This window comes from Caloenas nicobarica, chromosome 8 (assembly GCF_036013445.1).
Source record: "Caloenas nicobarica isolate bCalNic1 chromosome 8, bCalNic1.hap1, whole genome shotgun sequence".
Lineage (NCBI taxonomy): Eukaryota > Metazoa > Chordata > Aves > Columbiformes > Columbidae > Caloenas > Caloenas nicobarica.
Window position 1 is genome coordinate 5,037,109 of NC_088252.1, and position 13,392 is coordinate 5,050,500.

Below are 13,392 nucleotides of genomic sequence, written 5' to 3' on the forward strand. Positions count from 1 at the left end.
TTATTTGCCAATATTTGACCTGCACCTAATAAAACCGGTGCTACTTGAGATTTTGTTAGTCACATACGGCATATAAACCTCTTCTAAATACTGTGGTATCAGAAATAAAAGTCTGCTAAATAACTTCATTACGGCAAAATCCTTGAGTAAAAATGATTTGCACAGTTAGGAACTCAAAGAAAGCTCTCCTCTATGCCTTGTGGTTTCCTGTCTCTCTCTAAAAGGCTCCAAAATGCCTATGCTCTATTTCTGCACCTGTATCTTCATTTCTGTTATAAAACTTAAACAAAACATCAGGTAAGGAAGCTAATATTAAAATACAAATATGTAACATGGATAAACACACATCACTCCCAAGTATTTATAGCTATGCTTGAATGCTTACCTCTGGTTTGGATATGGAACTGCAGCAGGAGCCCCAAGGACCTGTCTCCAACATGGAGGCTTTTTGTTGTCATTCCCATCACACAGTGCAGCTCCACTGAACCTAGGAAACAAGAAAACAGGAATTAAGGTATGCGGTGTTCTAGCACATGTTCACAATCGTTGCACGTTTTCATTTGCACATTTAATAAAAGGTGTACAGAATAATGCATAGCAAGACAAGCCACCTGCTGCATACAGTGCCCTGGAGGAAGGTTCTACGGTTGGGTTCAGGTCGATGGAAAAACCTCGTCCTCGCTGTTAGGGTTGAGATATGCGTGACTCCTGAGTCCTTGCTCTGCCTGGAGAAATCCTCTGCCTGCCTCACTACAGGTGTACTACACTTCCATTTCTTTCCTAGACATCACATCTAGTGCTGGAATTTAATGGGATAGGCAAGAGGGACACAGGGTTACTGAGAGTACACGTCAGGCAACCAGAAAGAGGGGAAACTCTTGGTCGTCCTGTTCTAATTTGGAAAGAGAGAAGTGGGCAGATAGGGAGTTAACATGCACTTAGATGCTGGAACAAGGTGTTTCTTGGGAGATAAACTAATAATAACAAAACCAGGAAGTTTTAAACAAATGGACTGGAAATCCCATGCATGTATGACTATCAGTTTCAGTTGTCATGAGTTTATTTTGCCTTCTGCTCTAGCTACTGCGAAACACAGTCTGAAGGATATAGCCTGATGTGCGTTTCCTGACCTTGCAGAAAGAGCTGTGCAAAACCAAGGGGAGAGATGAGAGCCTGATTTTCCTCTTATCTAACAGGGTGACCCCAAGAAAACCCCAGGGAAGTCAGGGGTGCTGTAGCAGCATAAGACCAGATGCTAAAGACTTTTCTTCTGGGAGTGCTTTCCAGAAATCTGAAAGGATTCAGGCACAGTGAAGAGATTGAAGTTTAAGGTTCACCCAGGCAAGAATTAGCCTTCCTGCTTACTGGATTGCCTGACTTGGAGATGACATATATGCTGAACTGGGAGCAAAGTCCTGTAATAAATAACTGTGCTTCAGTCATTTCCTCCTTTGTGCAGCAGGGAACTGGCAGTCGGTGAGGGATCTCTTAATGGCACCAGTGCCACTTTCACCTTTCTTTTCCTTCTTACTCCGACACTTATGAAAAAGACGGAATTAAGCTGCAAGAAGTCATACAGTGAAGATTTCTTCTGGAGAGGTAATTTCTCATCCTGTGGAGTCCAATTGGTTTACAGTGCTGCGATACTTTGAAAGAAAAGCAAGAGAGAGAGACGGGTGTTGTCAGAAAGTGGCTGTTCAAGCAGGTGGGGGGGTTGGCTATTTTGACTTCAATGGGAATAAGCATTTTAAATGTTGAACCTGTGTATCCTGTGATTATTTGGGGTCTCCTCCCTACATGTCCGTTCTCAGCTGCAATCATAGACTGGATCCGGAGCTTGCTGTACATTTGATGTGATGCAGTATGGCTGCACTTCATGCTAACACGTACCACTCCCTCTTTGTTCTGGTTTCTGCTCTGTTGCAGTATTCCAGTTTCTGGAGCAGGTGAAGAAGTCTCTGTTGGCTGTGACTGACCGTGGCCTATCTTTGGCCTCTGCTTCTGTACCACCTTGCATAGATCAGAGTAACAGGTCGACACAGTTTAGGTTAGTGCACAGATCCAGTTCCTGAGTCCTGAATAAAAACATGAGGACTTCGCCGTAAGAAGAACTGATTATAAGAACAGAAGTTCCTTCTTGAGAGGGTGTAAAAAGATAACAGGAAAAAAAAAAAAAACGAGAAGGAACACATTCATGTTGCATTGCCAAATCTGAAGAGATGTTTTGCTACACAACTGAGAATTTTTGTAGTTACAGATGAACTCTGAAGGTTGCCCAAGTCTCACAGGGAAAATCAATTCGTAATATAGTCGGCAGGTCTTCTGTGGGGGACCCAGCCCTTGCAGTTTCTCCATGTGCCAGCTGTTGTTATTAACTGTGACACTCCACTTCTCTTCTTGTTACTGGGTCACCTATGTGAAAATTACATTTAAAGTTCCAGCTTTAAAATCCGTGTTAGCATTGGACTTCTACAGCAGCACTCTGTCGTCTCTTGAAATTTCTATTTATTTTCCACTTCAAGATCACAATACATTTTGTAATTTTGATAATTAGTCATTTTAAGCATGTCTTATGATGACTTCAAAGCCGTAAATCATTCTGGGCTTGCTTAGAAACCCCCTTCAATCCATGCTGCTGTACAGCCCTTTACAGCCACAACCAGGGCACAAAGATCATGGAGCTTGTCCAGCATTTCCCAGTTTCCATTTGCTGCCCTAGGAGCCCTCCTTGTGTTTCGGACACTGGTGTAACCCGCAACAGCGGCAGGATCTTGCATACAGGAGTATAATCACTCCTTCTGTTTAGTCTGAAGAAAAGGTTGTTCATGCACCCATCAAATTTAAACAAGACTATGATTTATGTAAGCTATTTATACCTTCCCAAATAACACGGATTAAAAACAAAAAAAAAAAGTGAGCAGCTACAGGAAAGCAAGTGATAAAATGATCTCTAATTCTCTCACTGCAAGGTTTTCATCTAACACTGAAGTTTATTAAAGCAAGAGGGAGAAAACAGGGGTATCCCCAAACTTCACCTTGAGGTTTTTTTAATGGTAATCTTCATTTTTCAAGAAATTTTAAAAAAATAAATAAAAAGCCAAAGTGTTGACTTGAAACACTTTTCTGATAATTTAGTCGCAAATTTATAAACCGCAGAAACTTGCATATGGCCACTATAGAATGAAGACAAATCATAAAATTATTTAAATGTTCAGTCAGAAAAGTAATGAAATCTGAGCATCTCTCGAAAAGACATACCATCCATATTACACAGAATTGTAAATAGTTATCAGAAATTTTAAGCATAAGATTTTAAAGGCATTACACACAATAGAAATCTCAAGGATTTCAGTGAAATTACTGATGAAGTATCTCATTAATCACTAATATTAATGGTACTGCAAACTGGGATTTTGATGATTATCTGTATAGCACAGGTAGAAAATGGAACTTTCAACTCAGTTGATTTCTGTTTTTCTTGTTGTGCTCAAACTTTCCAGAGAACCTTTTCAAATCCTAGACAAGCATAACATGCACTGGAACTCTTCATGGGGGATGTTCCAAGAGATCATCGATTTGCCTGGAATAATTGCCAAAGATCTGGCCCTATATTGTGTCCATTCATCTTCTTGTAAAATGGTTTACAAGTGGTTTGCTGTCAAACAGGAGTGCACAGAAGGAATGCAGATTATTTAAAATGTTCTCATTGAGCATGAGTTGTAAAATCTGTTTGAGATAAAATGTTAAGCTGTCATTGATAATAGATCATAAAAGGGTAAAAATAGAAGTATTTTTTTGTCCAAGGTTAACATTTTATGGACCATTTTGCTTCTTGCAAGGATTTAATTCTTATTAGCAACCTTTAGGCGAACCTTTTCTCTGGGCGTGCTGGAACAATGGATAGAGGGAGAGATCCCTTAAAGAAATGGAGGGAGCGGAATGGGTCACACAGCTGTGAGACGTTCGTGAATGTGGAGACCTGGGATAATAACTGATGTCTGCTGCACACAGCAGGTACTGAATCTCAGGTTACTCAACAGCCTTAACGAGCTGAGACTACTACTAGTAGGAAGAGACAACACGGAAAAAAGTGTATGGAACTCTGGAAACATTTAAAGTGAATTTTGCAAAGAGTCTTGGCCTGTGATTTCCCCCTGCAACAACAGACATACAGTGGCCTTCCTGCTGTAGCAAGAAAGGGAGCCAGCAAATCACATCCAGCCCTGGAATCACTCCCCAGATCAGCCTATGGGACAAGCAGCAGCACCTGAAGACTCTGGTTCCTTGGGTGTTCAAGGATCGCAGCCTAAACAGCATCACCCCTTAATCAAAGCACTGGTGTAGGTTTCTAGCCACTAATCTTTTCACTGTTATGTTGTTCACAGTGAGCTCCTAATTTTATTGTAGCCCCTTATTTTGCTGCTTCAGTGCAACCCCTCCCATTCCAGCCAAGGAAGGTGAACTCTCAACCTCAGTTTCTGAACTGCTGGGTCATTGGACCAGCCAAAAGAAACTCTATTGTACATCGAATTACATTGCATTGTGGGGTCTTTTTATCTGTCAGCCAGACTCGAAGTTCAGCCAATAAATTTGCCTAGCATTTGATTGAGGGAACTATTCGGTATGAAAATATGCACAGTGACTTCTTTGCTGTTATTTTTTTTACAAGGAAACATGTCAAGGAAACCCCACTGTCTGACCTGATCAAAGCCTGAGCCCTTTTCTGGCCTCATGTTATGTTCTTCTTGGCCCTGCAGGTTACATACAGTGATCTGAAACATAATGGTGGTTTTCAGAAAGGTAAGTCCTATCCTTTGCTGTGATTTACAGATTAAACTAAGGCCCAAAGGGGAGAAAATTACCTTAACATCATGGCTCATCTCAAAAAGAAAGCAGCAATAACCCAGTATCAAACAAGGTATAAAAAGGTACAAAATAATATCGATCTAGACTCGAGATGTAGAGGAGCCTGGCTGTGCTCACACTGAGCTGGTGACCTCTGTCACAAGGTGTGGCACTGAAACTACACGTGTTACCTCTGGAGTCTTATTCAACGCAAATGAGAGCTGGTAGTATGTAACATTCTTCAAAACCTTGTGCAATATTTATAGATGCTTTATATTAACACTACAGTTGTTTGGTTTTAAACCTAAGTCCATAAGTACTTTGAGAAGAAAAAGAAATCATTTTTCAGTAAAAAACTTGAAGCTTTGGCAGTTAATGCTGCAGTATGTAACAAAAGTTGTATACAAGACAGTCCACTAGAAAGCTGGTTCCTCAGCAGGTGTAGGCCAGTTCAGACCCACAAATATCTGACCTACAGCTTTGTTCAGTTTTCATTCTGGCAATTAGAGTAAAGCTTTCTGTTGGAATCTGTAGTAGTGCCTGGAGCAAGATAAATTATTCCTGGGGGCTTAGAGCTGGGGAGGACAACCAGGATGGTAGCGCAGGTGACACCAAGATGGTGCTTATTCCTAGGAAAGGGCAGCAGAGCACTTCTACCTGCTCTGTACTTGACAGCAGCTTTTCTTTTTCCCCAGGGTGATCATGTGTGGCTGGAAACTCAATCGAACAGTGAATTTAATGTCCCTATCGGGGCAGTTGTGAAGGAATCCGACTCAGGACGGATCTTGCTGGAGGATGATGAAGGCAAGGTGGGCTACTCTATAACTTTCTGTAAAAGATGAACATAAAAGTACAAAAGAATGGCCATATTAGGTCAGACCAAAGACTTTGATAACAGCTAGTTATATTGAAAGAGAGAGTATAAGAATAATGCAAGTATAGGGTGTATCCTATACCTATAGTACAGGGAACTAGTATTCCCAGGTCCCAGCTCTATGAAGATTTAGAGCTTCCTGAGCTAAAGATTATATCTACATAGTTAAGAAAAGGAAACAGGCAGGCTTCAATCCCTAAACTGAGTGGAGCCTTACGTGAAATCATGATCCCACTAAAGTAATTTGAGTTGGGGTTTCCTCCCTATGTCATACATGTTGTGGCTGTGATGACCTGACAGAACTGCACTCTGAACAATGTTAAACTTGGTGATGTCCAGAACCCACCTGAATGGCTTCATCCAGTGTTTTAAATCATCCAACCCTGGGGAGCAGCAAACCAGTTAATTTCTGTAGTTCAGTTAACCGTTTGTTAGAATCTGCTGGTTTGAGTGTGGGTTATACCAAAGCTCATTTTGGTGTAACACGGTTCTCTTTTGTTTGCCTCTGAGCAACAGCATCACACGTTAAAACTGCTGCCTTGCCTTTTTCAGGAACACTGGATCACAGCTCGGAACATGCACATGGTGCGCCTGATGCACCCCTCCTCTGCCCAGGGGGTGGAAGACATGATCCGCCTCGGGGATCTCCACGAAGCAGGCATGGTGCACAACCTCCTCATCCGCCACCAGGAGCACAAAATCTACGTGAGTGCCAAGGTCACCGGGCACAGCTACTTTCAGGAACAACCTGTGCTGCATATTTGGCAGAGTGACCTTGAGGGTGCCAAGGGGACACAACATAGGTTTTTGTCTTCTTTCATTTGAGTACTTCAGCTATGAAGAAGGGAGTTAATAGTAGTCTCTGAAAACACAGTGACATGCATAGGTAGTGACCCTGCTTACTTTCTCCTAGAGTGATCATTTCCACCAGTAACTTACAGCTGAATCCAGCCCGCGTTGCACCTTAGTCCTGCTATTACCTGCAGCTGTGACCCAGGATCTGTCTAAGTAGAACACGGTGATATGATTTGGATTGTCCTCCAGTCCAAGTCAATGGTTACTTGATTTTGAGATAATAAAAGAGATAAAGAATAAATCTGGATATTTAGGACACCTGGTTTCCTTTCTTGTCCATTACAGGTTTTATCTGTGACTCTGAGCAACTTCGCATGTTTAGTTTCTTCATTCCTTAGTTCCTAGTTTGTAATATGATAATAATATTCAGGATTTTGCATGCTTTGCTTCCCGCGTTGTATATACTGCTACCTTCATAGGAGGGGAGCTGCCTCTTACAACACAGATGTGGTAATGTTCAGTGTAAACAAGGACTGAATTTATAGACGCTGCAGTTATAGCTACCAACATGTCCATATAGACCAGTTACATTAGACTCAAGCAGTCTACAGTTGTCTTATGTACAAGTTCCTGAACAATATTATTGCCTTGCATTTCCACAGTATTCAACAGCCTCCTTTTCAATGGTGGTGTTGTTTACAAATGCTTCCAAATGCCTGTATAAATAACGATCATAACTTTGCCAATTAGCAAAGTTCAGCCACATCTGCACTAGAACACAAAAGCAGCTTAACAAAACACTACAAAACACACAAAAATGCCAGGTCAAATTGGACATTCCTATACTTTAGCCTGATACAGTGAACTGAGCTGTGATTTGGCCAGGAGATTACAGCTGGCATTCTCCCTTTCACAAAAACCACCATATCCTGGGACATTTAATGCTGCTGTGCATCTCCTCCCAGGCTTCCCTCCTGCCTCTGTTTGTATTTATACTGCAAGTGGCTTTGGTCATATTCTTGCTTGCAGGTTTGCTGCTAGAGGTAACGCTCATAACTGTTTTCCAGACTTACACGGGATCGATCCTTGTAGCAGTGAATCCGTACCAGCTGCTGCCCCTCTACACAGTCGATCAGATCAGACTGTACTGCAACAAGAGGATCGGAGAGCTGCCGCCTCACGTCTTCGCCATTGCAGACAACTGCTATTTCAATATGAAGAGGAATAAGAGAGACCAGTGCTGTGTGATCAGGTGACTGGACTCAGAGAGAATGAGTGACAGAAATCAAGTCTGGCATGTTTTTGGGGCACCTTTGTGGACGCAGGAGACCTTCCAAATGGAAAGGCACAGATAAGACCAGAGACAACAGGAAGGAATTATTGTATTTATAGTCTCATTGAAATAATATCTCATTATAGCTGAGGCAACTCAGTTGATCATGCTAAAACTAGCACTGAAAATCTGGTAATGCTTTAAAAAAGAAAAGTAAGCAGTCATTTAATTTGCACTGGTACAGAATGCCTTCCATGGATTTGCTTGGTTTTGATCAGTGAGAGAATTTAGTCCTCGGCCTAAATTGAAAAGAACGCTTAAATTATAGCAGATAAGATGATGAAAGACTAAAATTCTCCAGCCTTCCATGAAAGACAATCTGATCTGCCATTCACAGGGTAAATATAGTGAATATAGTGAGATTGTTTTTTTTTTTTTAACTTGGTTTGCCATTTTGCCACCCTAGCCAAAAAAGAAGAAAGGAAACCTGTAATGATCTTGTTTCTTACTGCAGTGGAGAGTCTGGAGCTGGGAAGACTGAAAGCACGAAGCTAATACTACAGTTTTTGGCAGCTATCAGTGGCCAGCATTCCTGGATAGAGCAGCAAATCCTAGAGGCCAACCCCATTCTGGAAGGTGGGTTATTTAGGAAACATGCCTGATTTACCACCTTTATCTCAGGACTTTTGTATCAGGATAAAAAATTCAGAAACAGGTCTTTGAACCATTGTGTTTGTATAACTGCTAAAAACCCTGAAACACTGGTGAAGCAGGATAGAAGTTCTTTATACTTTTCTGCCATGTCCCCATGAAGTCCACAGCAGCTCCTACGCTGTAGGAGGAGGTGCCACTGTCGTGTGTAACCCAGAACTGCTGGGAGCACCAGAGTCCTTAGAAATGCAGAGCCCAAGGTACAGACCCCTGGTTTAGCATTTGCACGAGACAGTGGCAAAGTGACTGGCCATCTTTCTGTGTAGAGAGAGAGAAGATTAAGTGTGTTCCCAGTAAATCCTTCTGGAGGTCTTCAGATTTGCCCAGTTCTCTTGGCTGGGCAAGGAACAGGCTGCATTTGGATCGCTTGAATACGTCTTTCAGGACCCAGTTCTCTGGATGCACAGTATGTCTCCCTCTCTCTATGGGAGCCAGGCTGAGACCAGACATTCTTCAGTGCTTGGCAGCACTGTTATTTGGAACACAATACTCAAAATACCAGCAGCAAAAAAGAAGGGCATAAAAAATAGACATTAACTGCAATAATCTAGATACTATCTCTGTCCCTTGCCCATCAGCTTTTGGAAATGCCAAGACAATTCGAAATGACAATTCAAGCCGCTTTGGGAAATACATCGATATCCACTTCAACCACAACGGCGTGATAGAAGGTGCACGAATAGAACAGTTTCTCCTGGAGAAGTCCCGGGTTTGCCGTCAGGTGAGGGCACTGGCAGATGTCCGTGCTGCCTGCTCCCGCGTTACAAGCCTGTGCTGACAAGGTTGTCCATTGGCCTGCTTCTTTCTTTTAGGCTCCAGAGGAGAGGAACTATCACATCTTCTACTGCATGCTAATGGGGATGAACACAGAGCAGAAAAAGATGCTGAATCTGGGCACTGCTTCGGAGTACACTTATCTCACTATGGTAACAGTCTCTGCTTTCTTCTCCATTATCCCTCTGCCATTTGCTTCTCCCAGCGAGCAGTTACAATCAACAGGAGCTGCAGATGGGTAGTTACCAAATATGAACAGTCCTCTCCTTAGAGTACCAGGAGCAGTAACACCAAAAGTGCTGTGAGCCTCAGAGACTTACTGTAATGTCCACCAGTGGGAGGCAGGTCGTGGCACTTCAAAGCTTTCTGTCAAAGTCACACTTAAGAAATATAAAGGGCACCTTAAAGCAGGTGGGAAATATCCCCCATTTTCACAGGCACTCAGATTTCAGGTGAATGCAAGGGATCTCGTGCCAGGGGGAATACTAATCAGGTATATGTACCTTAGGGGAAAATGAATAAACAGAAACAGTGCCAAGAATCCTAGTCCTTATATCTGATAAATCTTACATAATGGAGGAAGCTGGCACTCAATCTGACCTCCAACAGCTGACGTTCATGTTCCTGTCCCTGTCGGGGTTTCTGATGCCATAGCAGCAGGAGTACGACGTTCGTAAGTGAGATTTTTTGTAAATAGCTAATTGGCTGGTTTAGGGCATGAAAGCCATCATGAAAATCCTGGGTTTTAGCCTGTGCAAATACCTCATATTAAATATGTCAGCTGGTTTGATTTGGGCTGTTATACAGCCATGGAAAAAACGGGGCTAAGTCCTGCCTCTGCTGGAGATAATGGGAGCTGGGCATCTAGTTTCAGAGGAAATTAAAGCAAGCCTATAAAGCTGTTTCAGGTCTTAAAAGCAGTACCATTAAAGTTGCTGGAGATTGTTTCAAATGTAATGTTTTCAAAATAGCTGTGATCTTGCAGCAAGAGCTGATGAGTGCAATTCACACATTGGCCATTCCATAAAAAGGTCTGAAGTTCCCTGGGTCAGCAGAAGGGCAGTGTAATACAGAGATAGGAGGATTAGATTAAAGGAAAACATATCCATGGCTTTGTTCAGGTCAGCTGCTGGCACAAGCTGGCATGTTTACATGCTGTGAACTGAAATGTCTAGCAACACTTCACTTCTGTAATCATCACACTACATTGTTGTGAATAGCAGGGATGAAAAAGCCATTTTCCTGTCTCCACTGGGGCTGAAAATAGTTTCTATCAGGAGGAGCATTCCAGGACCCGCTGTGCAGGCTTTGTTGAAGGTTCTTCTGATGCTGCCTTGGATGCTTCCACCCGCCTTCCACTAGATCCTAGTACTCCGACTTTGAGACCTGCCTTCCAGTACTGATCCAATTCTGCTTGCTTTGGTTTGGGATTAGGACTCTTAATTGCCCATTGTCAAAGCAGAGAGAAGAAACCCAAGAAACAGGCATGGCCTTGTATGTGTAGGTAGTCTTGTCAAAGTTCCCGTCCTTCTGTGCTCCAGAGCAGCCTTCCCCTCAGCTTTTCTTTTTGGCCTCCCCAGTATGCAGTCTAGCCCTGGAGAAATGCATTATTTAGCTCCCTGCTAATATGTTCTTCTTGAGAGTAAAGATGAGGGAAGAAACAACCATGGGAAAAGCATAGAGAATAGAATTGTATACAAGGGTTTGACAGCCTGCAGGTCCTTTGTTCCTCGTGTGGGTACCAGGAGGATTTTCCTTACCTGTGGGTGTGGTGCCTTGCAGGGCAACTGCATGTCCTGTGACAGCCGGAATGACGCAAAAGATTATGCCCACATCCGCTCAGCCATGAAGATCCTCATGTTCTCAGATACTGAGCACTGGGACATCAGCAAGATGCTGGCTGCGATCCTGCACCTGGGGAATGTAGAGTTTGAAGGTAAGCTCAGCACTGTCTGTGCTTGGTCTTTCCTCAGACTCAATAGTAAAGGTGCTGCCTGCTTCCATCTGCACAGATCAAGTTGTGCTGCTCTGGGTGGACAGGGATGGAAGGGCAGGCAGATAAGCACTATGGAATTCTGATTTGTGACTCCACAGCCTAGTGTTTTGAAAAACGCTCTTATTATTTTGTCATGCTGTGAGGTTTTCATGGTTATAAATAAGCCCTTATCACACAAACTGAAACAACAGACAATATAATTCCATGTTACATTTGCTGGTAGTTGTGCTACGCAGTCCAGAGGACACAGAAGCAGTTGGGTGATGTTCACTGTGGAGATGACAGCAGTCATGCTCCTGGCTGGGCCCGGCGAACACCCACCTGTGTATGTGCGGCTCTGGACTGGCACAGGCACAGTCATGACACCATCAGCGGGATGCCAGAAGCTCTCACAGTTTAGAAAAGGACTCCTGGTCCCTTTGTCGTACTCTGATACCAGCTGGATTCTTTGGAGTAATGCCGGCTGCTAAAATGAGGGATTCTCCTTATTCCCTTTCCTTGTCTAGATTGCCCGCAAGCCAGATACATGTAAACAGATGTTTTCAGAAACACATTTTCTGAAGTCAGATACCATTTCCCTAGATCCCCAATAGCTATTATTTAAAATAAATAAACTCGTCAGTTTTACTGCTATTTTTATACTGATGTTCTGGCATTGTGAGGTCCCTGTACATCCCAGGATCCCTGGGTGAAATCAGAACCTTCCTTAGTAAGATCATCAAACCTGGGAGCTTTGTCAGGGAACTTACTGCCTTGCCACAGTCCCAGAGCTACAGGGTTACAGAAATACAGCAGCAAGGACAGCACAGCGCTCTCCCACTGTAGCAGGAATTATTCACCCTGAGACTGATGTTTCCTCATTGTAGCGGCTGTATATGACAACTTGGACTGCTCTGATGTGATGGACTCACCGCACTTTTCAATCGCAACCAAATTGCTTGAGGTAATGGACTCTCATCTTCTCCTACTAGTCCTCTCCTTTGCCCTTGCTCCCCGAGCACACTCACAAAGCACGTCTCTGTGGAGTGTTCATGTATGGATACACACACAGTGGGCATGTCCCCGTGTTCCTGCTGACACTCAAGTGATGCTGTTGCAGATGTCTCTCTGAGCTAGGAGATCTCTAACTGGCGCATCAGGCCACCAGTGAATGCTGCTGGACAGGCAGTTTGTCTCTTCCTGAGACAGGCTATATTTGCTGGATCTCCTTCATCCACCTGGAATGACCAGGTTGCTGTGACTGTCTCTCTAGGTGGACTCCAGTGAACTCCGGAACAGCCTCACAAACCTCTCCATCATTGTCCGAGGAGAAAGTGTGTCCAGGCCTCTGAATATAATTCAAGCTGCAGATGGGAGGGATGCCTTTGTGAAGGTACCACTGCTTATGTCTTCTCTGATTAAAGCCTGGGGATGCTTTCAGAGCTGACTGTCTTCCTAGTTGAGGAGCCTTTTCTGTGGCAAATGTTCACCCAGAGGGCTCCAGTCCCTCTTAGTTTTCAGGCATAGTTTGACAGCATTGTAGCAGCATGATAGCAAGCCATAAGCTATGTCCAAAGACTGTAATGATGGGCCTCTAATTCCTGTTTAATTTTTTCTCAGGGTATATATGGACGGATTTTCCTGTGGATAGTGAACAAGATCAACTCGGCCATTTTCAACCCAACTTCTCAGAAGCCTAAAGACAGGCGTCAGTCCATTGGACTCTTGGACATCTTCGGGTTTGAAAACTTCAGCAACAACAGGTAGGAGGTTCTAGATTAATTTCCATTGGGAAGCTGAAAAGCAGCTGATACAAAGGGAAAGAATGAAAAAACAGACACATGCTCTTTCATTATCATCGTATCAGAGAAGCAGTGAAATTTCCATCACTGGATTTTCCCAATGATGAGCATGCACAGATTCCATTTTTCTTCAGTCTTGGTCATATTTCCACCTCCTCCTCCAGCCTTCATTTTGGTGCAGCCATTGCACAAGTCTATTTCAAAACCTCAGGGTTTTTCTCAGAGGAGATGGCTATGAAGCTGCTATGAGCAGGCAGCCGCTGTGTGAGACTGTAGTGTGTCCCTGTGTCTCTGTATAAAACCTTCTTGTTCTGTAGCATTTTTACATTATCTGTTGGAATAC

General features: G+C 43.2%; 1 protein-coding gene across 1 annotated transcript in view; it reads left to right on the plus strand.

The window, feature by feature from the left end:
• Positions 1-4,782: 4,782 nt before the first annotated feature.
• The window catches only part of MYO7B (myosin VIIB), a 46,579-nt gene continuing 37,969 nt past the window's right edge, over positions 4,783-13,392 (plus strand). The window contains exons 1-11 of the mRNA XM_065639669.1: positions 4,783-4,800; positions 5,541-5,654; positions 6,272-6,424; positions 7,582-7,766; positions 8,302-8,423; positions 9,077-9,219; positions 9,311-9,424; positions 11,055-11,208; positions 12,135-12,211; positions 12,521-12,640; positions 12,868-13,010. Coding sequence (XP_065495741.1) covers positions 4,783-4,800; positions 5,541-5,654; positions 6,272-6,424; positions 7,582-7,766; positions 8,302-8,423; positions 9,077-9,219; positions 9,311-9,424; positions 11,055-11,208; positions 12,135-12,211; positions 12,521-12,640; positions 12,868-13,010 — 1,343 coding nt within the window. The remainder of the gene's footprint in view (positions 4,801-5,540; positions 5,655-6,271; positions 6,425-7,581; positions 7,767-8,301; positions 8,424-9,076; positions 9,220-9,310; positions 9,425-11,054; positions 11,209-12,134; positions 12,212-12,520; positions 12,641-12,867; positions 13,011-13,392) is intronic.